This window comes from Eriocheir sinensis, chromosome 34 (genome assembly GCF_024679095.1).
Source record: "Eriocheir sinensis breed Jianghai 21 chromosome 34, ASM2467909v1, whole genome shotgun sequence".
NCBI lineage: Eukaryota > Metazoa > Arthropoda > Malacostraca > Decapoda > Varunidae > Eriocheir > Eriocheir sinensis.
The window spans coordinates 15,753,594-15,777,801 of NC_066542.1; the positions used below are offsets into that span (position 1 = coordinate 15,753,594).

The 24,208-nt window shown below is 41.8% G+C and overlaps 2 protein-coding genes across 9 annotated transcripts; both read right to left on the reverse strand.

The window, feature by feature from the left end:
- Positions 1-366: 366 nt before the first annotated feature.
- LOC127007148 (tRNA-dihydrouridine(47) synthase [NAD(P)(+)]-like) lies at positions 367-12,817 on the reverse strand. 6 transcript variants are annotated; one of them, XM_050877825.1, is made up of 15 exons: positions 12,653-12,764; positions 12,214-12,402; positions 10,590-10,940; positions 10,123-10,250; positions 9,253-9,481; positions 8,787-8,883; positions 7,826-8,296; positions 7,314-7,508; positions 6,064-6,180; positions 5,318-5,494; positions 4,479-4,638; positions 3,400-3,551; positions 2,876-3,054; positions 2,110-2,201; positions 367-1,656 (listed from the first exon to the last, which is right to left on the reverse strand). In XM_050877825.1, exons 3-14 carry the CDS (start codon positions 10,634-10,636, stop codon positions 2,132-2,134), a joined length of 2,022 nt encoding a protein of 673 aa, XP_050733782.1. In that variant the 5' UTR covers positions 10,637-10,940; positions 12,214-12,402; positions 12,653-12,764; the 3' UTR covers positions 367-1,656; positions 2,110-2,131. The 6 variants fall into 6 exon arrangements, with proteins under 6 accessions (XP_050733782.1, XP_050733784.1, XP_050733780.1 ...); XM_050877827.1 differs by having other exon boundaries at positions 10,590-10,834; positions 12,214-12,546; positions 12,653-12,761; XM_050877823.1 differs by having other exon boundaries at positions 12,214-12,546; positions 12,653-12,761.
- A 1,245-nt stretch (positions 12,818-14,062) lies between these two features.
- Positions 14,063-23,736, reverse strand: LOC127007150 (uncharacterized). Of its 3 annotated transcripts, none has more exons than XM_050877830.1 (11): positions 23,603-23,736; positions 22,961-23,032; positions 22,114-22,285; positions 20,287-20,481; positions 19,770-19,884; positions 19,302-19,371; positions 18,867-18,996; positions 17,581-17,746; positions 16,546-16,674; positions 15,942-16,090; positions 14,063-14,811 (listed from the first exon to the last, which is right to left on the reverse strand). In XM_050877830.1, the coding sequence occupies exons 2-11, from the start codon at positions 23,022-23,024 to the stop codon at positions 14,643-14,645; spliced, it is 1,359 nt and encodes a 452-aa protein (XP_050733787.1). In that variant the 5' UTR covers positions 23,025-23,032; positions 23,603-23,736; the 3' UTR covers positions 14,063-14,642. The 3 variants fall into 3 exon arrangements, with proteins under 3 accessions (XP_050733787.1, XP_050733789.1, XP_050733788.1); XM_050877832.1 differs by having other exon boundaries at positions 17,581-17,707; positions 23,603-23,735; XM_050877831.1 differs by having other exon boundaries at positions 23,588-23,696.
- Between the last annotated feature and the right edge of the window lie 472 nt (positions 23,737-24,208).

Genomic DNA, 24,208 nt, shown 5'->3' on the forward strand with positions numbered 1-24,208 from the left:
CGCCCCGCAGTGCTGCCAACGCCGCATTTTAAAATCCGCTAGGTGAAAAAAAAAACGCTAAAATTGTTCACATCTTCACATTTCACGTAAATGGAAGGGGATTTACGGGTGAAACGTTGTGCTCTTGAGATGATATGGACGTGATGAGAATGAATGAGGATGAGCTGGTGTAATGTGTCTGCAAGAAAGAATGAGGGAAGAACACCATTAAAATTAACCAACAGAGTGAATAAGTCTTTACGTTCTTATGTTCTTAAGTATGAGGGTAGTAGTTTGAGTAGTGGATGAGATTGTTGTCAGGAAAATTATTGAAGGAGATGGAATGTGGGAGATATATAATTATTTAACCTAAGAATCAAACTATACTTCATTTCACTTCTATATCATTTAATCTGTATTTGCAACTTCCACACATTCTTAACATATGGGAGACTCTACACACAAGAGAGTCTCATGAGTGATCTTAGTTATCATTTACTCAATGGACTTTCAAGGAGATCCATGGTAACAAACCTTTTGAAGGCATAAAATACATGAAGAAACCCACTACTGCTGAGCTGCATTTTAATTCTTTGTCTTACACTACTACTGCTACTACTACTACTACTACTACTATTACTACTGCTACCACTAATACTAATACTTCTACTACTGCTACCATTATGACTACTACTACTACTACTATAGTCAAACCATTTCAAATAGTCCGTTTGAGTGTTCGATTCTGCGGGTCCTTTCCTCCCTTCCTTTCATATGTTACCTATATGCAACATATGAGAGAGAAAAATAGGTGTTGGGACTGTGTAGCAGAGCATAGGAGAGGAAAGGACCCGGAGAATCAAATGCCCAGACAGACTATTTGAAATGGTTTGACTATACTACTATTACAACAACTACAACAATTATTATTACTATTACTGGTCAGCAATAAAATGGTATGATAAAAATAAGACACCAAGTCACATAAGTGGTTTAAGACATGCCTGGGTTATTTCAACTTGTCTTGGTATGGCTTATGGCATAATAAAAATAATAACAATAATCAAAGATGTTGAAACATTTGACATTTCTTCTTTTCTACACAAGAATATACTGCATGATTGCCATTTTCCATTCACTCAAGCTACAAAATTCTGTAAATGTCCCCCACACTGGTAGTAGCAAAGATCTACTGGTAACACAGAGCCCCTGGTAAGGAGAAACATGTGGCAGGAATATAAAAAAAATCATACAACTGTGAGAATTAATACAGTTTCACATAGGCACACTTTCTGCTGTCCTTGGATATAGTCTTCCTCTTTTCCTCTCCATGTTTTACTCCTCCTTCTCTCTCCTCTTCACCAACCACCAATCAGGAACCACAATAGCAGGTCATCCATTATTAAAGCTTAAAATGTCAACAAACAGACGCGGTGGAGGAGGGTCGAGGCAGTATGGGCAACTTTAGATGGTTGTGGCTAATTGTGTTGGGTCGGAACAAAGGAAAAGGCACAGTGACTAAAGAGTGATCCGCAGATATCCGTAGAGGTAGAGAATGTGCTCATGTGACACTACCTTTATTTTCTCTCTCACACTCACTCCCCCCCCCCCCCACCCCCCCACCCCCGCTCCCACTTGGTCAGTAGATGGTTGACACATTTCTTTCGCTCCCTGATTCTGGAAGGAGACAATTCATCATTAATACCCTGCTCAGGGCATGCATATATTAACTAGTTTATGGAAGGGAGATAACTGTCGTTCAACCACTCCACAATCCTCATCCTTTGCTGTTATATCCAAGGTAACACTCATGTACTCTTTTTTCATATACATTTACATACACATCACCATATACAGCTCTTTTCATATCATCTACACACACCCCATACACCTCTTACATATATGTGGTCATTTCCACTGCAAGTACTTGTGAGCATTTTTCGAACATTTGAACGAATTTTATCAAGTAAATCTATAAATGAGATTATTTAGTGATGAAACAATTGTATAAAGATTTTTTTTATTCATGTTGATGTTGATGACAATGATATAACACAAGGAAAATCAATATAAAAGAAGAATTTTATATGAAAGTCAACTGGCTAAATATACAAGTTCTGAGTGCCTTACCTGCATATAGTTTTGTACCTTTTCAGTAAGCATTTGCCTTGTGCTTGGGAAGGAATGCAAAGTCTGCTGGCACTGGTCCAAGGAGCATCTCACTGCCAATGGTGGAAAGAGCAACATGAATATCGGTATACAAACTCAAAAGTATCAAGACACCTCTCCACCTGAAATTGACCTCTATTTTGACCTCTCTTTACTTTTAGCTTTTTTAGGAGCAGCATTTAGCAGGCATTTTTTTCTACACTTTTTTTTTCATGCCCTTGAGCTGCTTCCTTTCCCATAAAAAAAAAGGTTCCACAGCTGCTCCACTCTCCTACATCACCCTAAAGCACTCCCCACTAAACATAATCAAGCCCTATCAAAACAAAACTTATCAAGACTGAATCAAACAAAACTGAATCATGACAACTCTCCCTAAATAAACCCAAGCAAACCCAGCCCACTCTAATCAGTTTGTCCCACATTACCATCACCTACGACCTGACTGAGGACTGGTTAAGCTCTGGCCTGTAGGAACCAAGTAGTTACACCATTGTAAATAACAGAATAAATTGATAATAGGAGATACTTGTCTACTTGGCCCTCAGAGGAGAACCACAATAAAAGCGACCCTAATATTGGACTCTAATTGGAGGAAGTAAAAGTATCACAACGAACACAAAACAGGCTAATCTAAATTAAGCTCAAACCATAAAAGGAACCATAACTTACTATATTGTATCTAAGCATAGGCTAGACCATCCATTACAAGTCAGTCATCACAGCTCACCTTATTTTGATCCAGTCATTTACGCTGCGAGAGGCCATCAAAGTCTCGAGGTCATCACGTCCCCTGAAGGCGGGCGGCTGCTGGTTGATGCGCTGGGTGCTCTCCAGGAGGCCCACTGGGATGTAGCGGTGGAGGAAGGACAGCCACTCCAGCAGGAACCTTCGAGTCTTCTCTACACCCTACAGACAAACAGGAGTGAGGAAATGAAAGGTGGGGATGTTATGATATCTGTGTTTTTGTTTTAACTGCAATATGTGAGGTGTTGAATGTGACAATGGACAAAGCACCAAGTCTGGATGAAGAAAATAGCTTGGAAGTTTTCAAAAATTTCAGCAAACCAATAAAAATATTTACTTTATTCAAGCTATTCAACCTCTAAATTTTGGGAGGGATAAAAATTAATTATAAAAGTTTCATACAGCAAATGAAACATTTTTACATAGTGCTACTATGTCCTCCATCTCTTCAATTTTTTTGCAACTTAGCTTAAATGAAGGTGAGAGCAAATACATAAAAACACACACCTCTTCATCACTGCCCCAGTGCTCCATGCCATAGTTGGTGAAGTCCCTGAGCATGTCCAGCCTCTCGGAGGATCGAATGTCCCAGTGCTGCTGTTCCTTGATCTCTTTGAAGATCCACGGCTTGATGAGGGCACCCCTTGCTATCATCACACCTGAAACATGGAAACATGGAAATGCAGTCAACAGAAAGCCTACTGGCTCATTACGAGGTTGCCCGCTTTGGTGATTTAATCTGCTCGATAGCCACTTGGGGCCTGGGGGGCAGATGAAAGTACCTCGACATTGAGGAGCAGATGAAAAGCACCTCGATATTGAGGAGCAGATGAAAGCACCTCGACATTGAGGAGCAGATGAAAAGCACCTCGATATTGAGGAGCAGATGAAAGCACCTCAATATTCAGTTCACTCCTGACGCAGCGAAGTGATGGTCAGTTCTATATTTGAAGGAGCTGATGGTATTCGCATTTACTACTTCTGAAGGAAGATTGTTCCAGTGACGGATGACTCGGTTTGAAAAGAAACTCCTTCCGATGTCTGTGTTACATCGACTAGACTGAATGGGTAAACCATTATTTCTAGTTCTTAGGATGGTTTGCAGTTCAAAGAATTTGGAGTAATCGACGTTATTGAATTTTTTCAGATACTTGAAGACTTGAATCATATCCCCTCGCAGGTGTCTTTTCTCCAATGTAAAGAGATTGAGTCGCTTGAGTCGTTCCTCGTACGGTATAAGTATGGTCAGTTAGATATAGAAACATACTTGACTTTGTGATGAAACAGCTTAATTATACCCCTTACTACCTTCACACCTAAAAGACAATAGCAGTATTGGTAACGTCAGAGTCAGAAATAGAAACTTGTGCTAAACTATGTGCAAAAACAGAGCTAAACTTGTCCCTTTAGCCTCTGTACATGTAGTGGAAAGGGAAGGTAAATACATACATCAAATTGTGCAAAGGTGATTTTCTACAGATGGAGAGCTTGTGGTTGGCAATGTGCAGCACAGAATGTCCATAAATGTTATTACAGACACTCACATGTACACACACACACACACACACACACACACACATACACACCTGACACTGATGTATTCTCGAGACATGCATTGTAGTCCTCATAGGAGAGTATATCCCCGTTACCAAACACCGGCAAGGGCTGGGCAGCTTTGGCACACTCGCTCACATAGTCCCAGTCTGCCAGCTTGAGGTATCGCTGTTCCCTCGACCGCCCGTGGACCTGTGGAGGACAATTATACTAATGCCATGACAGAATTACCTTTCTTACAATCCTCAGACACAGATGATAGAAAACCCCCTAGCCTGTCTAACTACAGCTATCTTATGGTAAAAAGACCACAATGCTTGACACCATGCTATAATAAACAACACAGAATCACCACATCTTTACACCATACAATAACAAAGCATATTCCACTGCAGTGCCCTATTACAGGACTTGCATGATACTACTCAGCCACACACTACTGAGATGTCTCAATGCTTTACAATGAACAATGCTACTGTAATGCACCAATGCTTCACCCTGAACAATGTTACCATGCCACACTCCCATTCATCTTAATCTGGTGGTTCAGAGCTCTATAAAGAGATTTGGAAGTGTTACTGGGAATGTTTAAGTAACTGAGAGCTTGTAATGGAAAAGTACAGTAATGCCAGTCCTAAGGTACCTCTGCAAAACAAACCTGCACCCCAGCACACTCACACTCACCATGGGCATATTCAGCACCAGGCTACCAGTGAAGGTGAAATCCGTGGCAATCACAGCGAACGGGTTAACAGTACAAACCTGCACTCCAACACACAAACACCGTCTACCATACCACCCTTCTATACACCCTAAACTGGCACCACTTCGCTAAACAAACATGCCCCCCAACACGCTTGCAAACACTCACCGTCACCATCGACACGTCCCACAGTTTGGCACGCTGGATCAGGTTGTGGGCCACCTTGGTGTCGTGGTACACAGCCGTGCGCATCTTGAGTGTCAGTGGACGATTCAGCACATGCGTCATGCCCCGCACCATCTGCTCCAGACACCCGTGCCGCCGCATCAAGGCACTGCCCCCGCCCTGAGGAGTCAAAGAAGGTGTGAAGGCCAAAGGTTGTGGCTTAGTGGAGTGAGGTCAAGAATTGTGAATGTAGATATGTAGAATGATCACATCTCTATATCCATCTGTACGTACCTGCCACCATCTATTTATTGGCATCTATTTGTATGTATGTATCTGTATTGGTATGTACGTACCTGAATATCCATCTCTAGAATTAGATCTGTACTGTGTTCACATAACCTGTAAATATATCCATGTCTACTGCTGAAGATAGAAAGAGAGACAGAAGATAGGACAGACTGACAGATATGAGATAGATAACAGATAGGAAAGAAAAGATAAATCAGAGATAGATAGATAAGACAGGATAGGAAGATAGATAGATAGGAAGATAAGGCAGATAGAAGACTGATAGATAGATAGGGGATAGGATAGGATGATAAGACAGATAGGATATAGGATAAGCATAAAGAAGCACTATTATTGCCAGCTTCTTTGCTTCCTCTTTTTACGTGCCCTTGAGCTGCCTCTTTTTCCTGTAAACAAATAAACAAATATATGAATAATAAAAGCAAAAAAATACCAACCTGCTTGTAAATGAAGTCAATCGGACAGCCCATGTTGATGTCCAAGAAGTCAAACTCAGCATTCTCCTCCAGCATCTGCGCACACTTGCTCATGGTCTCGGCATTGCTCCCACACAACTGTAGGGGGAGGGAGAGTGGTTGATTGGGTGGGCAGAGGAAGAATTGTGTAGAGTGAGGGGGAGTAGTTGGTGTGTAGAATAGAGGAAGAACTGTGTAGGGTGAAAGGTGAATCTGTAGGGGGAGAGAGAGTGGTTGTTTGGGTGGTCAGGGGAGGAACTGTGTGGCATGAGGGGTTGTGTGGTTAGTAGAACAGAGGAAGAACTGTATAGGGTGAAGGGTGTAGGGTGAGGGGGTCGTTGTTTGGTTGAGCAGAGGAATAATTGTGCTGGGTGAAGGGTGAAGTTGTAGGGGGAGAGAGAGTGGTTGTTTGGTTGGGCAGCAAAGGAGGAATTATGCAGGGCGAGAGGGAGTCACTGGTTTGTAGGATAGAGGAGGAACTGTGTTGATTTTTCTCTCTAAACCTTAATATACAAAAAAAAAACGTAATTCATTGTTATATATTTCTATGACAAACTGAAGATTTACTGATGTGTGGTTTTACTAACTGAAGAAGTTTTGCCCTCCAACCCCATAAGGGAAGATAAAGATGTTGAACAATATGAAAAGAGAGAAGACCAACTTTTTCTTCTCTACTGGTACCAAGAACTAAATTGGGTCTTTCAGAGGGTTATATTATGGAAATAGTCATATAAAACATCAGAGACCAAGAAGCAGGGATTCTGATCAAAGGCTACAGGCTCAAGGAAAAACATTGAAGTCAAAATTGAAAGGCATAGCAACCCTTTCAAGACAATAATACTGAGACCCGAAATTGACCTCTCTTTCGGCCACTCCTCTGCACTCTTTTTAGGAGCAGTAAGTAGCGGGCTTTTTTTTTTCATTATTGTTCTCTCTTTTTATGCCCTTGAACTGTCTCCTTTGCTGTAAAAAAAAAAAAATAAATAAATAAATAAAAATAAATAAATCTCCATCTGAAAATGATCCTCTCTTTTTGGGCTCCCGTTCCATTTTCTTTACAGGAGCAGAGCAATGTAGGCTTTTTTGTTTCTTTGCTTCTGTTATTGCCCTTGAGTTTCTTCCTTTACTTCATTTACTGTAAAAGAAAAATGTAACTAAACTGTATCTTACTTCCACATATTCTTAACCCTTCTAGCCATTTATTCCAAGGAGTCACCTGTTATATCCCTCACCTGTATGCCAAAGCAGTCCTCGGAGGAGTGCCTCTTGACTAATGCCCACTCGCTTGGGAACCCCTGCAGGAGGTTGGCGGCCAGGGCCATCTCCCCGCACGTTATATCAGCCCCAAACTGCTTGCAGATACGGCGGTAAGGCAGATTACCCAGCGTGGTGAGTGGTGCCAGATATGTCTTTCCTCTCCAGTCAATCTGTGGGTGGCAAGAATTGGAGGGATGTGAATGTCCGATATAACATCATGACTATGGTCCAGACTTCTAATTCATAACAGCACCAATATAGTTGAATAACCACTAACAAAGTTCTTTTATGGTATTCGGACAAACTTTGTACGTATGAAACAGTGGCAAAAAGAGCAAAAGGATGATATATTATTTTTCTTATGTATTTGATAGACCTCCGAAAGCAGAAATAAACTTGAAAAAAGGAATCCTCTGACTTACAAAAAACCTGGAACTAGTTATTTTTGTAAGCTTTGATCTGAATACAAAAAAAAATTCACCCTTACCGTTTTCTTCCTTCTTTCACCTTCAGTTGGCTTGACCAGATCTTCCTCGGACACTGGCCCAAGGCACTGTCCCTCGGAGGCTGATTTTCCCCCTTCTCCACCAGCCACACTCTCTGGGTCACACTTTTCTCCATTTTCTGCAAGTGCTGGGGTGGGCTGTGGACTGGACTGGGAAGCTGAGGTCTTGGCATTTGACTGCTCCTGAGATACACTGTCGTTGCTAGAGGGAATATCGGCATCTGTGGTCTGTCTGGCAGCTGCGGTGATATCAGCGGTTGCATCCTCAGAAACAGTGACCTTGGCCTCATCCCTATCAGTAGTATTTGTGGCGTCAGTGGTGGCAGGAGCAGCAGGGGTCTTCTCAGCATTCTTAGCCTTCTCTGCATTTTTGGCAATAACACTCTGGGCCTTGCGGTTGGCTTCCTTGGCCTTGGTGAAATCATACTGCCGCTTCCTCAAGAGATGTTGAACCTGCCAGGGTGAGAGGAAGAAAAGATGTAAGGTAAATGGGAAGGAAGGAAGGAAGGGAAGGAGGAAGAAAGAAAGAAAGAAAGGAAGGAAGGAAGGAAGAAATGAAGAAACGAAGGAAGGAAGGAAGGGAAGAAGGAAGGAAGGAAGGAAAAGAAGAGGATATGAAAGCAGGAAAGGAGGAAGGAAGAAAGAATGGGAATAAATTAAGGAAAGAGAGACAGAAAGAGGGGGGAGAGAAGAAGGAGGTGTGGGTAGTAGGTAGAAGGAGTATGAGAAATAATGAAGCAGAAAAAGGGAAGATTTAAAAACACACATGCTCGATTCTTCTATTAGTGGACATTGGTCTTTTGAAAAACTTGCAGTAGTAATTCAGGAGAGGAAACAGATCTTCTCTAACTATAAGACCTGAGTGCAAATTCATCCATCCTCTCATATATGCCTTGACTATACATACTTGCACACTTAGCATAAAAAAGCCAACCCTACCCACCTCTTTCTTAAGGGAATTGACAACAGCTGGGCCAGTCGAACCCTCAGGCCGCTGCTCCACCTTGTTCCTCTCCCCCTCGATGTGGTCACCTCCGAACCTGCGTGAAAGGTGAGGAGAGATTGTCAAAGGTGAGAGTTGATTTGCCTTCATTATATGCTCTTACACTCCCAACTGCCAATACAAGAGGGTTCAGAGCTATACAGAGATCTGGAAGTGTTAAGAGCTTGTAATAGGAATGTGAAGCAATACCAATCTGTGTATGGCTGTATTTAAATAGGGATTTCAATACACCTTCATTTTATACCAGTTAAACAGGAACACACACATGCTCACCCACACACAAGAGAAATATGCAAAAAAATCAAAAGGCAATTAACAAGAAAGTAAAGAAAACAGAAAAAAATTAAAGCAAAATACACATAAAACAAACACACATGCACACATACACACAGAAACACACACTCACCGACACACCAGGCCATAGTGACACCTCCCATATGTGCGGAAATTATGGCACTCCGGCCCGAGGTCTGACGGCTTGGCGCTGAGGTAGGCCGAGATGTCATGCATGAAGTCGCACTTGGGGAAGGAGCAGGTGGAAGGCGCCTCATCTCCCTTCTCAAGGCACCAGAGGGACCGGCACAACTTGGCACTCCTTGGGGCCTTGATTAGCTTGGGCCGATGCTTGTTGGTGCCTAGGAATGGGTGGGAGATTGACTGATGAAGGAGAGTGATGGATGTATAGGTGGAGGCAACAAGTTTTTTTTTTTTTTTTTTACAGCAAGGGAGGCAGCGCAAAAAACAAAAAAACAAAAACTGTAACAAAAAGTCCACTAGACACTACTCTGACAAAAGAAGAGGAACAAGAGGCCACAAGAGAGGTCAACTTTGGGTGGAGTCTTGATACTCTCATCCTGGAAGAGCTCAAGTAATAGGCAGTGAAGTGAAGGCTTAATACTTTTTTTTTTTTTTTTTTACGTCTACGCATATAGCGCTGGTAGGCTTGCTTGAGAGGCCTGGATGGTGTTCGGCCCCAGCCCGTCATGGCGCAGGCAAGTGTTTATAGTGGTGCCATCTTCTCTTGAGAAAACCATATTTTGTCCTCTTTTTTTATTATTATTCTTACTTTGCTGTCACTGTCTTATTTTTCACATCCATGTCTGCTCATGAGGGGACTCTGTTTGGGTCTGATCTTAATTTTCTATTTTCCTTTGATGCCCTTTCATTGACCTCAACAATAATGTAAATAATAAATACCAATGATTTCCTCTCTCCCTCTGTCTTCTAAACATGAAAACCATCTCCCCTCACTCTTTCACATATTGTCTAAGCTTACCTGTGAGTTTCTGTTTCTTGCGTGGAGGTCCTGAAGTTTTATCAGGATCCTCCACGGCGGCAGCATCTTTACCATTCTCTGTCTTTGCTTCTGTTTTGGCCACATGGGATTCAATGGGGAGTATGTATCTGGAGGAGAAAGGAAGAGACTGTGAGGGAGGTACACACAAGACAAATGTTTCCTCTTGATCTGAGGGTTTGGACAAGTTTGATATGTCAATTTTTTGCTGCAACAATTATTGTATGGTCTTTCGATCATTTTCAAACTTATGACTGCTATAAATATGTACGGTATACTAGGTTACAAAGCAAATAACTGTATGGTTTCTTAACTAAATAAGAAAAAGAGGAGCAAGTACTGCTATAAAGTTTGCAAACGTCATATTTTTATGTATTGTCTGTATGAATCAATGTTTCATATTTCATGTATACGGTACATATTCTATTTTTTTTTTCCACAATACTTACTCTGCCTTGATGTGGGCCACAACATCTTTGATATCTATGTTGCTCATGCTGTGCAGCTTCTTGATGTTGTCTGTCAATCACTCTTTGTCACTTCTTCCTGGTCCTGATTCTCTTCAGCACACTCTTCACTTTTGCATTCAACATATGCCAGCACAATATTGTCCCATAACAAATGACATCAAACTGTGAGCCACGTCAAGGATCTTTATGCTTTATGTAAAGTAATGGCTAGTAATGGTTTGTTCCTGTGAATAACAAACAATTTACAAACAATGTTTGTTTCAATGTTAGCCAATTAATTTAAATTGCAATAATTTTTTTTAGATGATATGTAGTTTTCCTTTGTATTGTCTGAAAAGTAATGTAGTTCACATATATGAGAATTTTATTCTATAACCCTGTAATGTATTCACTGGACTCATATTAATGGCACTGCATAAGACTTGAGGACAAGAAAACATCAGTACATCCAAACACTTGTCACCACTAGTTCATGCAATGGAAAATAGGGTAACATATTCAAAATGTTTTACTAAGTAATAATACCATATGACATGACTTTTCTCAATAATATCTGGTGGGAATAATTAGTTACAAAATTAGTCAAACCTTAATACTATTAATTCACAAAAACTGCAAAGTCAGATCTGTTATAAGCACATGAAATTTTGCCAAAAAATATTAAGAAAAGTTTCACGAAACATATTTATTGATGACAGTTTTCTAAACTGACATTTTTTTATGTTTACTTAGTGCTGTCTAGAGGTGCATCCCTCAAGTCATGGTGACCCACTGCTGCTTCTGGTCCAATCATAATCACTTTTAGGTGAAAACAAATTACGGTATATGTTCAGAGAGTTGCCTATCTCACTGCGGTACTTCTCACCCTAACCATGGGTTAGATCTCATTATTCCATGCATTTTGAACCCCATATATATGCATCGCAAATTGATAGAAACGCTGCTACCGATTTTTTTTTGCGGGCCGCGGTGTTGTGGGCCCAGGGCGTTGGAGGGATAGCATACGACTCTCAATAATTTGCCCCACACTCGCCTGGTAAGGTTAGATTAATTCTACGGTGTTCTACCCACTACTGTTGTATTTCTCTAGTTTTGCGAAATAATTACGGCTACCACTTTTTATGCGCGCCATATTTGACTGCTCTGGCAACAGGCACAGCGGTGGTGCAGCCGGTGTTGCGAGAAATACCTCCTCGAAGAAATATGTCGCATATACATGTAGGGGGGTCTAGGGGGGGCGCAACCCCCTCTGGATAGAAGGGGGGTCGAGGGGGGCAAAGCCCCCCCGTTAGCTGTTAGGTCGTAAAGTTTGGTTGGGATAGTTTAAATATATTAATATATTCCCCCACCCTAACCCCTCTGCATGCTATTTTGCGGCTGTGGCGGCAGATGATGAAATTGCAATAAGTCACTTTTTAGTAGTTTCCGAAAAAAAAACTATCTCCAAATGAAAAAGCACAATATTTAGGCCTGAAATAAATAGCCAGTGTATCAAATTTTGAGATGGGCAACTCTCTGACCATTTACCCAAATTATCTCTATGAGAAAAATCTTAAAAATTTATAAATCTTAAAAATTTATACTGAGTAGACGTTCCACTTACACTGTGTCCAGGGATAATGCATTCTTTACCCAACACAAGCTCAAAGGCCAATGAGTCGGAAATGAGTATCAAGGCCATGCGCAGCTGTAGCTTATGCCCCCAACCTTTTTTTTTATGTCATTTATGTGTAGTCTAGAGGCTCCGCCTCACAGTCGCGGTGGTCCGCCACTGCTGCCCATCCTGGCCATTCTGATACAAGAGCAGACACAACACTTTGTCACGACCCTCCACTGGTGGATGGACAGAGTAACAGGCATGGTCACCTCCCGCTCCAGGCCACTCAGCTCATGCATCACTTCCCTGAGTGCTCCCCTGAGGGCGAGAATGCCAACGCTGGAGGCAGGGAAGAAAATCTCGTTACTCATGTCCTGTAATTCTGGGACGACATTCAAGCCCTGAACTTACGATGACTCTTGCTTTCTTAGGGAATACCACAAACCTCTGGTCTAAGTGTAGTCCACAAGCCGTGTGTTCCCTGCAGCCTGGCAGGAGTGGAGGTGGATGCCGCTACAAGCTCTCCCCGGCGTCTGTTTGTTTACAAACAAAAACACGTGGGAACGCACGCAACGCATGACGCCTGTAATGCGCACCGACCAGGATGTACTTATAGTTACCAAAGAGATTATAATAATGGTCTCCTTGATAATAACCCACCTCATTGATAATTTCGGTCGCTTGACTTCAGGAGCTGCTGCTGTTTCCTACATTCTGTCTAAAATATAAGGGACAACTAACTACCGGTCCGTCTTGTTTATTAGCCAATCAAACTTAAGTTATATTAATATTATGGCGAGTATTATGAGTGTCCGTACCATCCCACCTCCCTGGCCGAACCATCACCACGGGTGGGGATGGTTCGGACGATTCAGAAACTTGTCTTTCACCACCTACATCTGAAAACTGGAAATAGCTACGAGTGTCATATTAGCAGCCTAAAGAGCCAAATGATGGAGGAACATTTGGAGATCAACAAAATTACACAACTTCTTAAACTTCTTTTTCTAAAAATATTTTTCTAAAAAGTGGCCGAATCATCACCGGTCTCCCCTACCGTTAATTACCGTTCACCGTTGATGAGGTTTCAGGCCCTGCTCCACCGCTGGTGCAGCGCTCTGCATATCATAATCTCTGGTTTCATCTTTCCAACACTCTTGGTACTAATTTTCTCAACAGACTCCAATTTTTGAGCAGCCTCAGCCCTTGTGTCCTCATTATCAAAGTTCATGACAATATTACCTTCATTTGTGAATCTTGAATCAGTTATTTGAATGCCATTCAATGCCTGGGAGACTTCATCCTTCATATCTGTTGCCTTCTTTTCCTGGGTAGAAGCTTTCACAACTAAGAGATTCTTCTATACTTTCCTGTCTCTCTTCGCCACCTCACAACAAAGTGCTTGGTCAGCTCAAAGGGCGTCAGAAACTGACCCCAGGCCCTCCTGCACTCTCTCAGCCCTTGATTCAACTCTTCTACCACAGATATTTCTTTAGATAATTCTTGCTTGAATTCATCCAATTTCTCCACAATTTTGGTAGCCAGAGACGCTTTATGGAGGTATGGGGTGCAAATCCAATTAATTTTAGGTATATTCTCTTGCTTAATTCCAGACAAATGAGCACACTTCACATGACACCATTTAAGGCACAAACAGCATCCAATCCACTTCTCGCCTGTGAAATCCTCCCAAACGTAATACAAATCCCTCACGCCCTTGGCCCTAACAGCCATGTCGACAAAGCACTTTCCGCCTGGAGCAAGACGCAACACATCCGATCACGGCCGCGACTACACACTCACTCATGACTACTACTACTACATCGGTATGACATGGAAAAGAATGGGAAAGGAAGCTGAAAGGCATATTTATTGTACATAAGGAATAGTCATGCATGCTACCTAATAATCATAGCCCAAACATAATGGCCTGTGACAAAACCTTTTACCAGAATCATGCAGGAGAAAGCATCAAATGGCCTGTGACAAAGCCTCTCACCAGCATCATGCAGGAGTAAGCATCACTACACCAAGGCAAAATTGCAAAGAACCATGAAGGATTAAGTGCTTTAAACATCATTGAATATCATATGGTTTCCTGCAAAAATGTTGCGTAATTGTGGTGAAAGTAAACTATCAAATCAAGAGTGAAAAATAGTGGACAAAAATGGTTTCCTAATGCATGCTGAGGCCAGCTACGAAAGAAACCCAACTTCTGGAACGGATATGGAATGAGTCTTTTCATGCCTACAAGCAATAACGAAAGAGACACCATGAGGATGAAACAGGTCTCCTTTTCATGCCGGAGATAACATATTTCATTACTCAAGTAGATAATGGAAGTAGTCTGGAACATTTTTCATGCAATCTGAACAGTAAAAAAGAATTAATGTCTTCTGTATTGTTTTACTTCGAAATAGAAATAGAAATAGATACTAGAAAGCCGGCCATGGTGTCTCCCCAAGGATATCTTGCAGGAGGTTTTTTATTTCATTCTCCAGCAGGTTGGAAATGTCATCCCTGAGGAGGTTCGCCACTGCCTCCGTGAGCGGCTCGAGTAGGAACCCAAGGACACCCAGACCGTCTATGTCGAGGTTGATTCTCCTGTTGGCAATGATCGGTAATGAAGTTGTCAGTTGCTGCATCTCCCTTTTTTATACTTCCTTTCTGCTTTTCAAATAACACTTTATGATTCGTGCAAGAATGTAAGCAAGAATGTAAAGCACTCAGACCCCCTTTTGCTGGGCTGATTCTCCTGTTTGTTGATCGTTAGGAAAGGTTCATCATAATAGTAAATGCGGGGGAGGAGAAGGAGAATAGTATTGAGGAAAGGATAAAGAAAGAAAAAAGGGAAGCTACAGCATAAATTTGGAATGTCATAAAAAAACAGCAGCAAAATGGGAAGAAAAAGAGAAAGCGAAGTAAAAACAACATGGGTAAGGATGGCAATGGCTCTCCTTCCCACCCATAGTCGGTACAAACGAAGTGTTCCTCTGGCGCCAAGGCGGTTGTCCGTTAATCACACATGCTCTCGTGCAACATGTTTCTATATTATTTGCCTAACATCAACTTTTATACATGACAGCAAGCTACGACATCAGCAAAGTCTCTGGATTTCTTTGGCCACATTTGGCACTGGCAGACTGATCAACAGGTTTTCAGCAAGATTTCCTTAAGATTGTCACCGACTTTCCAGTGCTTACGCGACAGACTGAGTGTTACTAGCCGTGCATTATCAGGGCAGTGACGCGGTAAACTCTACGGTCACGGCCAGCCACATTAACATTACTCAAGCGTACCTATGATGTATAATGTGAACACTCCATATTTCCTTCAAGAACATATTTGTTTTCACCACTGTATTAGTCATGTGTTAGTATGACGAGGAATGAGGACGATACACATCCTTGTTATTATAATGAGCTTCTTTTTTCCTCGCAGCTGCTCATTCTTCTCTGCTTCCTTACTGTATATCTGACTCTGCCTTTATCCCCAAGTTTTTGATTAGAAACAATGAGCAAAAATGAAAAAAAAACGTGAGAAAGAAAGAATGAGAGATCTTGAGTAAATAATTTGGAACCATTTAGCACGAGAGCATTATATTATGATCGACAGACAAACATTACCAAAGTGCCAGAGGAACACTTCATACAAATACACTATAAATCTGAACCATAGCATCTGTCTGTTAGGTCGGAACATCTATGTGAATCTATGTAAATCGACACACTCACCCGAAGTCAGTGATGACGAACTGATCAATGTCGGTGATGAGGCCGTATATGTCTTGCCGAGCCACCATATACACGCTGATGACCTCCACGGTGCCGCCTATCGTGGCCAGCGAAGTGGAGCCCGAGGTGACATTGGCTCGGTAGTAGATCTGGGGGAAGGGGAAGGGGGAGAGAGAGAGAGAGAGAGAGAGAGAGAGAGAGAGAGAGAGAGAGAGAGAGAGCGCAGAATAAAAGCATTAACACAAAGAAACTCATGCAAATATTCACACCACAAGAAATAAATTACAGTAATCCATTTCTCATTAACTCAACCCTCACATGAATTACATTATCACTAAAATATTCATCTAACACAACTAAGGGCTTGAACAGATCACCGATACCCAATCTACATAACCTATCGAATTCAATAAAGATTAACTAAGCGGGTCACGACACAGTTAATACTCACGACTTTTCTATTATTATTGGTTCAGTGTATATTTTCAAGTCTACTTATACTCGAATTTTTGGTTTGGTTAAACTTAAAGGGTGGAGGGGGCACAAACACAATGAACCGGCTAATGAAAAAGAGTGAACACAGTGGCCAAGTTAAGACTCATACCTGCAGGTTATCGACGGCCAGGTTAGCGTAGAGGAACACCCAGCTGGCCACCTTGTCTAGTGTGCAGGTGCCACTACGATACATGGTTGAGAGGCCACCCAGCTGTCCCTCATATAGGTCCGCAATGCCCTTGAAAAATAGAACAATGGTCAGAACTCACTTGAAATTCATAAGCTTTTTGTTACTTCATAATCTATCGTCGTGCTGCCGTGATGTATATTATCTATTAGAGTCATCCATCAACTGACCTATATAGCCCAGTATGTGTATGTGGAATATAGATAAATGATGTATAGAGATAATAACCAGAGAGAAAGTAGAGAGAAACCAGAACGGAAATGAAATAAAAATGTGTATTGAGGAAATAGCTGACAATGGGTAATGATCACTGCTTTAAAGACTGCAGAGGCTTGCGAGTGATGGTTTATTAGGTTTATTAGGTGGGATTAATAATAACAAACTTGAAGTGGTTCTTGGGAAATTTCTACCTACGGCTTAGAATTTAAAGTCTCTGAATGTGAGGAAGTATGTAAATGGTCACTATTCTATCAAAAGAGACCTAAGAGTGAAGACTTGTTGGGTAGAATAAATTATAAAACACTGAAAATGGTTCTCGAAAAAAAAAACGATCTATGGGTAAGGATCAAAGTCTCTGGTTAGGAGAAAATGTGTAGAGAGGAATGAGACAAAGGGAGAGGAACAAGAAATTCATATCATCACAAAATTTCTTCCTTGACAAATCTTTATCTTTCTTTTTCTTCATTTTTCTTCTTCTCCCCCTCCTCCCCTCTTCTAAATGTTCTACTTATACTGCTGCTGCTGCTACTACTACTACTACTACTACTACTACTACTGCTACTACTACTACTACGACTACTACTACTGCTACTACTACTACTACTACTACTACGACTACTACTATTACTACTGCTACTACTACTACTACTACGACTACTACAGTAACTACTACTTCTACTACTATGCTACTTCTACCATTGCTACTTGTACTACTACCACAACTACATCAAGACCCACCAGACCAAGATCCAGGGAGGCGTCGGGCAGCGGTGCAGGGTCCAGGCCGGCCGCCACAACAGCGTCACTCATGAGGTTCATTACTAAGTCGACGAACTCATTGGCGTTGCCGAGGTCCCGCGTGTTTCTGGGGGAAGGGGGGCTTGGGGACAATAGGAGCTGGAAACTATATAAAGATGATGTAATTCTATGTTTTTGTGTTGAATTTCACTTTATATATAGTTTGCAGTTATGAACAAAATTATCTCTTGTAAATTATTGCATGCAGGTTATTAATTCACAAATGTAGTAAAAATTATCCAGTACAGGGTGCGTGGAGCCTCAGGAGGGGTGATGGAGTGGCTACAAGGATAAAGTACTGTCCCGTGTTAGCAAATCAAATACATCTCACTCAGTCATGATGTATTGATGTTGTGTGTACCGTAATATAATCCATACTGTTTTCTTGAGTGGGTTTTAAGTCATAAATTGATTCAGTCTTCCTTTAACTTAAAACTAAGGGTTATGATATGCGTGTGCACTGGAACACATTTAGTGTGGCTGTGTATGCAATAAAAGACTAGACAACTTGGTTACGATTAAAAATCAGGATCTGACGGAATCCTTTATTAATTGTCTAATACAGACAGTGGTGAATACGGTGAAGGGAAGATACCCAACTCTAACAGTTCGTGAAATAAGTGTTTTAGTTGATTTGGAGGTAAAATGCTAACATTAGGTAGAATATGTATGCATGTTCCCTTTTATTAAGAAATTAATATCTTATAGGAATTCTTAAGTAAGCTTATTAATTCATAACTAGTATGTAGAGAAAATTTGGAAAACGACAGTGTTAAATTTTGTAAAAAAAAAAAGTAGATAAACAGAAGGGACTGAGGAATGAGAAGGAAGAGAATAGTAGGAGAGGTACAGCAGCAGTAATAGTAGAAAAAGTAGAAGTGGGAGTGGAAGCAGCAGTGGTGGCAGCCACAGTAGATGTAGAATATCTAAAGGGAAATGAGGAAGAGGAGGAGAAGAAGAAAAAAAAGAAAGAGAAGACAAATTGTTAAGGAAGAAATTATGCAATGATATGAATTTCGTGTTCCTTTTCCACTGAGTCCTCCATCTCTTTCTTCTTCACTTCCTTTATATCTTCACCTCCTTCTTCCTTTACCAGCACCTGTACCACCCATTTTCCCTCCTCCTCCTCCTCCTCCTCCTCCTCCTCCTCCTCCTCCTCCTCCTCCTCCTCCTCCTCCTCCTTCTCCTCCTCCTCCTCCTCCTGCTCCTCCTCCTATTTCACTCACGGCGCCTCGCTAGGAGGAGAAATGATATCCGAAATGTTGATGTCCTTGAGGATTTCGTTGATGGCGGTCTCCAGTGCATGGGCGAGGGCAGGCTGGAGTACGCCCCACACTGCGTCGAAAATAGCTGGGGCTGGAGAGGAGAAAGATAAAAGGAAAAAGACATGAGAGGAGTAGAAGAGGTTTGTGGATTGTGGAGCATAGCGGTGGAACGGTGGAGGGGTGGAGTAGAGTAAGGACGTGGAATGAAGTCAGGTAACAGTCGCTCCCATTACTATTACTACTACTACTACTACTACTACTACTACTACTACTACGTCTTTTACTACTTTTATCAGGGGCAAGCAGTGTACCATTAGTCAAGTAAATACACCACAACCGCAATGCATGAATCCAAAGTGTTACGGTTACACAGGGAGACTTAACCTAATGACTCACCAATGTCATCAGTCACTGAGTTGATAAGGTCTGCCATGTCGCCGCAGCCAAGGATGCATTCCAATTCAAGCTGAAAGGTTTAACGAGTGACGTAAAATAGTGTGCATCAGTTTCTCTCAGTTTTCTTTCACATTTTTGTTTTAATTTGGTGATAGCAGTCTTTCCTAGGAGAGTCTAGACGCTACCTGTTTGCATTTACCTAACATTTGTATTTGTAGATAATTGAATACAGCTCATCATGTCCTGTATTTCATCATATTATACCATTTCATTGTGAATGGGAATCGAACTGCAAACAATGAGATGGGAAGCCAGTACCTATACATTCAGCCAGTATGGAGACGAAGTGAGGGAATTGAGGCTGAGATAGTTTGGACACGCGTAAAGGAGATATGAGATGAGAGGTAAAAAGTCAGTTTAAGATATGAAGGCATTGAAGTAACACTGGAATTCACTTAAACATCTTACGTTAAGGCTTTGGAAGAAGATGTCAAAGGTGAGGTCCTTGATGGAGGCGTGGTCTGTCAGGACGTTATAGGAGATCTTGGCGCCCCCACTGAAGCCTGTGGTGTACGTGTCCAAGCTGAGAACATCAAGAACAGTAGTGTATGTGCGTACATCTTCATGCATAATGATATCAAGAATTGAAGTGTAGGTTAACCCAATGATGGTCCTCTTTTTGGAATAGTAATTTTTTTCTTGTTCTTTCCTAAGTACATAATTCCAAAAGAAGAGAGGGCAGTAAAAAAAGTCAGGGTATAGAGATGTTAATTATGCAAAACGTATCAACGCATCCCAAATTTACCGACAGATCGGCTAAATGGATCCAAAGCTCTCTACCGGAAGGCTACTGGGTGGCGATTACGAGTCCAGCACGCTATCAGGCCGTGACTTACTCTCATGAAGTTAGTCAGACAAAATATCCACCACTCAAGTCAATATATTAGATCACATAACATCATTCCTCCCTCTTTTTCTTTCTCACCTAAAGTCTCCGTCGCCGAAGACCGGGAAGAGGGAGGCAATGAGGCCATCCACGGCGTACTTGCCCTCCATGCGGAAGTTGTCGAGGCGGAACTCAAAGGCGAACTTCTGCGTTATGCCGAGGGACACGTTGACCGAACAGATGATGTACTGGGCGAGGTTCTTCACTAAGGTCTGGTCCACATAGCCGTCCATCCTGCAGAAGGGAGAAGAGATAGATGAAATACTGCGTTCTTTTCTATCCTTTATTAGATTCCTTTTCTATAGGAACATCATCGTCTTTTCTATTAATCCTTAGTCTGTCTCCTTACCACAGACACACAAGAAGAGAACAAAGGCAAGACAGACAAACTAAGATTTTTTTTATAGGATCAGCATATTGCTTTCTCTTTCAACTTTTATTTGCATTTTTTTTTACATATGAACATTACATTACGTTCCTTTTAATCCTTTAGCCTCTCCTGAACTATACACTTTGATCTTTTTTTATAGGAACAGCTTACTGCATTCTCTTGTAACTTATATTATTATGTTTTTTTTTTTTTGGTAAATGTTTGATGCCAGGTAATCAGCCCAGCTGTATTAAAGTGTAAAGTATTCTAACATTAGGGAGGAGCAAGTCAAGACGGAAAATATGCGTGTCAATCATGTTCCGCCCCCCCCCCCCCTTTTTTTTCCTCCCCTCCAAACCGTTGAGAGCGACCGTGGGAAGTGTTCTGTTTTCGTTGCCCTTTAACTTAGTCTTCATAAGTAAATCAAGTTTACGTAAAAATACTACATTTTTGTCACCAGAGTACTTATAGATATAGTTGATACCCCTCCCTTTCCGCAGTCTTTATTACATGCTTAATTGTCTTAAGTATACATCCGCTCTCCCAGCCACGCGTTCAGACGTTCCTTCTGGCCGTTATGTCCCGCCCTTCATACGGTGAGGATTGCTGTGCTCTCGTTCCCTTCTCCCCTCTCAAATATTACATGTAATTCTGACCCCTCCCTTTCTTGCTTATAACTAAGTGTTATACCTCCATATCATGTGTACTGTGAATTAATAAGAGTCGCTCCCTGCCCTTCATAGGGTCAGTTTTGACTTGCTTTTGGCGTCCGCCTTGTCTCGTGTCTACCCACACACTCACTCCCCAAGCTCTCCCTCTCCCTCCCGATTTTGCTTTCAGCATAGTCAGATCGCCAGTGTTCCTGCAAGCATCCCCTCGGACCTCTTGGGTATTTTTTGTGTCTAATTTTTATTAGGAATTAGGTCAAGGCATTCATATCATGTAATTTTCCCACGACAGTTTTCTCAGATTTTTTGTAAGTTTTTCCAAATGAAATTCCCTTTAGTTGTTCTTATTATCAGCTTTACTTTAAATATTCCTCCCTTTAGTTTACCTACGCAGTAACTGGTCGGAAGGCGCATTGGAAATAGTTGCTCACGTCCTCCCATTTTAATCATTCCGCGCTATCAAGACTTTCTTAGTACCCGCTGTGTGGCTGAGTCTTAAGTTCGAGTTTAGTTTGAATTAGTTTCTTCTCCCCCATCGAGCTGTTGATTTAATCAGAAGATCTTTAGGGTGGTGGCAGCACTACCATTTCAGATAACACTCAGTTACACAGCCGTCTAGTTCTTTCTGTATATTTTTTTCATTGTTCATCCGTCACATCGGTCTACACGTTAAAAAAGGCAAAAAAAAAGGCAAAAAAAAAAAGAAAAAAAAAAAAAGCTCCGGTACGCCCCCAGGCATGACCTAGGAACATCACATTACGTTGTGTCTTAATCCTTTAATCTCTCTCCTTAATCACACACACTAAGAATAAAGTTAAAACAGCTCACCTGAGCTGTGGGACGTCGATGTGGAATTCGATTAGCGGGATGGGGCCGAAAGGATCCAGGGGAGGGATGCCAAGCTCTGGCACGCCCTCGCTCATGATGGGGCGAGCTGCCTCCAGGCCATCCACAATGATGTCAGCCAGAGGTCCATCGCCAGGGGGGTCGAAGCAGCCCTCTGGTGGGGAAAGTGACAAATATTTTGTCTGATGGTCCCCAGATCTTAAAGTTTCACCAAACAGGCCACTACAGCACATATATATACTCTACTCCTGCATACTATGGTCCTTTAAGATGTTACAGAGAGGTGTCGTGTGAAACGGAGTCTGATAAAGTGAGGAAGATCATGAGAAATCGTTGAAATTTTAGGGTGGTTGAGCTACGAACTGACAGATATATAGTTTTTTCTCTCAAACTTTCTGTAAAAACTCCACTCTGGACGATTCTGGGTATATTTCTCCTACTCATCCCCACTCTGACTCCTTTATGCCTGTTATTAAGATGTTTTCTATGCCCTTTCTGGCCTCATCTCTCAGAAGGATTATGGACCTGATGGAGTGCCTCCTATTGTCCTTAAAAACTGTGCCTCCGTTCTGACACCCTGTCTGGTCAAACTCTTTCGTCCCTGCCTATCAACATCTACCTTTCCTTCCTGCTGGAAAAACGCCTTCATGCAGCCTGTGCCTAAGAAGGGTGTATATAGCTGTAAAGAGATATAGGGATGGAACACCACCACACATCCCATTCAAGAAAAACAACAACACTAGACCCTTTAGTTGACTAGAGTCCTTCCCTACCTTTCCTATTTCTTTCACCTTTACTCTTATTCTTTCTCCCTGCCACCAGTACTCACCAAGCACTTGTGGAGACCCGGTGCCCAGCAGAGCAACAAAGAACAGAGCCACTAGTCCCTTCATGGCTGTACCTGAAACCGATAAAATGGTTTCGATAGGCAATGGTCATAATGGAAGAGGGAGATGAAAGAAGGAAAGGGGAGACGAGGACATAGAAAATGAGGCAATAGAGGAGAGTGAGGAGAGAAGGAAGGGAAAGGAAGGTGAAAAAAGACAAGTGAGAGGCTTGTAATTTCCTATTATCTTCATTCACAACGACGACCAATCTCGTGAGTTACTTTTGCTTAACCTTTCCTCTACCCATAATGACGTTTCTACACAACGCTACAATACTAAAATGCTGTAAATATCTGGGTAGGATGATGACCATGCTTACTCAGTCAACGCCAGAGATCTAAACTAACTGACATCACCAAACCCAAACCTCGCTAACTTCCTCCTACAACGCACGTAAAGCAAGGATGCGTAAGGACAAAGGGAAAGAAATCGACCTGCCTGGACTACAAAAGAATAGGTGGGATACACAAAGCAGCTCCTGAAGGGTTGCTCACCAAACTCCCTTCACGTCCATAAATGCATCTAGTCTCCGTTTAAAGGTTTCAGTTTTGTTTGCCTCAACTGCATACCTTCCTCTACGTTACCTCGAATGAACAAAAGGCCGCGTGTGTGCTGACTGACTGACTGACTTCTCTTCCCCTAGATGTTCCACCGGAGTCTACCCAGGTAATGAGGTGCACCTGGCTTATTAATTTGTCCTTAGCCTTTCTGGCCCTCGTGGGAGCTGACAGGTGCACGGGGAATACCTAAAAATCGTGTGGGAAAAGACAGGTGTGGTTTCCATCTGTTTGTTTGGCTGTCTTTCTCATTTTATGTAGTAATGGGAGTAGTGGTAGTAGTAGTAGTGGTAGTAGTAGTAGTAGTAGTGTTGTTGGTGGTGATAGTATAACAGTAGTTGTAGTAGTGGTAGTAGTATTAGTATTTGTAGTAGTAACAGTAGTAGTAGTAGTAGTGTGGTTGGATGCCACAGTCATTAGCGAACAGAGTTGGGGTTAATGACCTCCAAGCTATGGAGCCCTCCATGATTATGTGTCGGGAAAATAAACATGGGTGGAGGTATCATTGTAATAGTATAGTAGTAGTAGTAGTAGTAGTAATAGTAGTAGCAGTAGTAGTAGTAGTAGTAGTAGTAGTAGTAGCAGTAGTAGTAGCATAGAGAGCACACGAAAACACTATCAATATAACCAGTA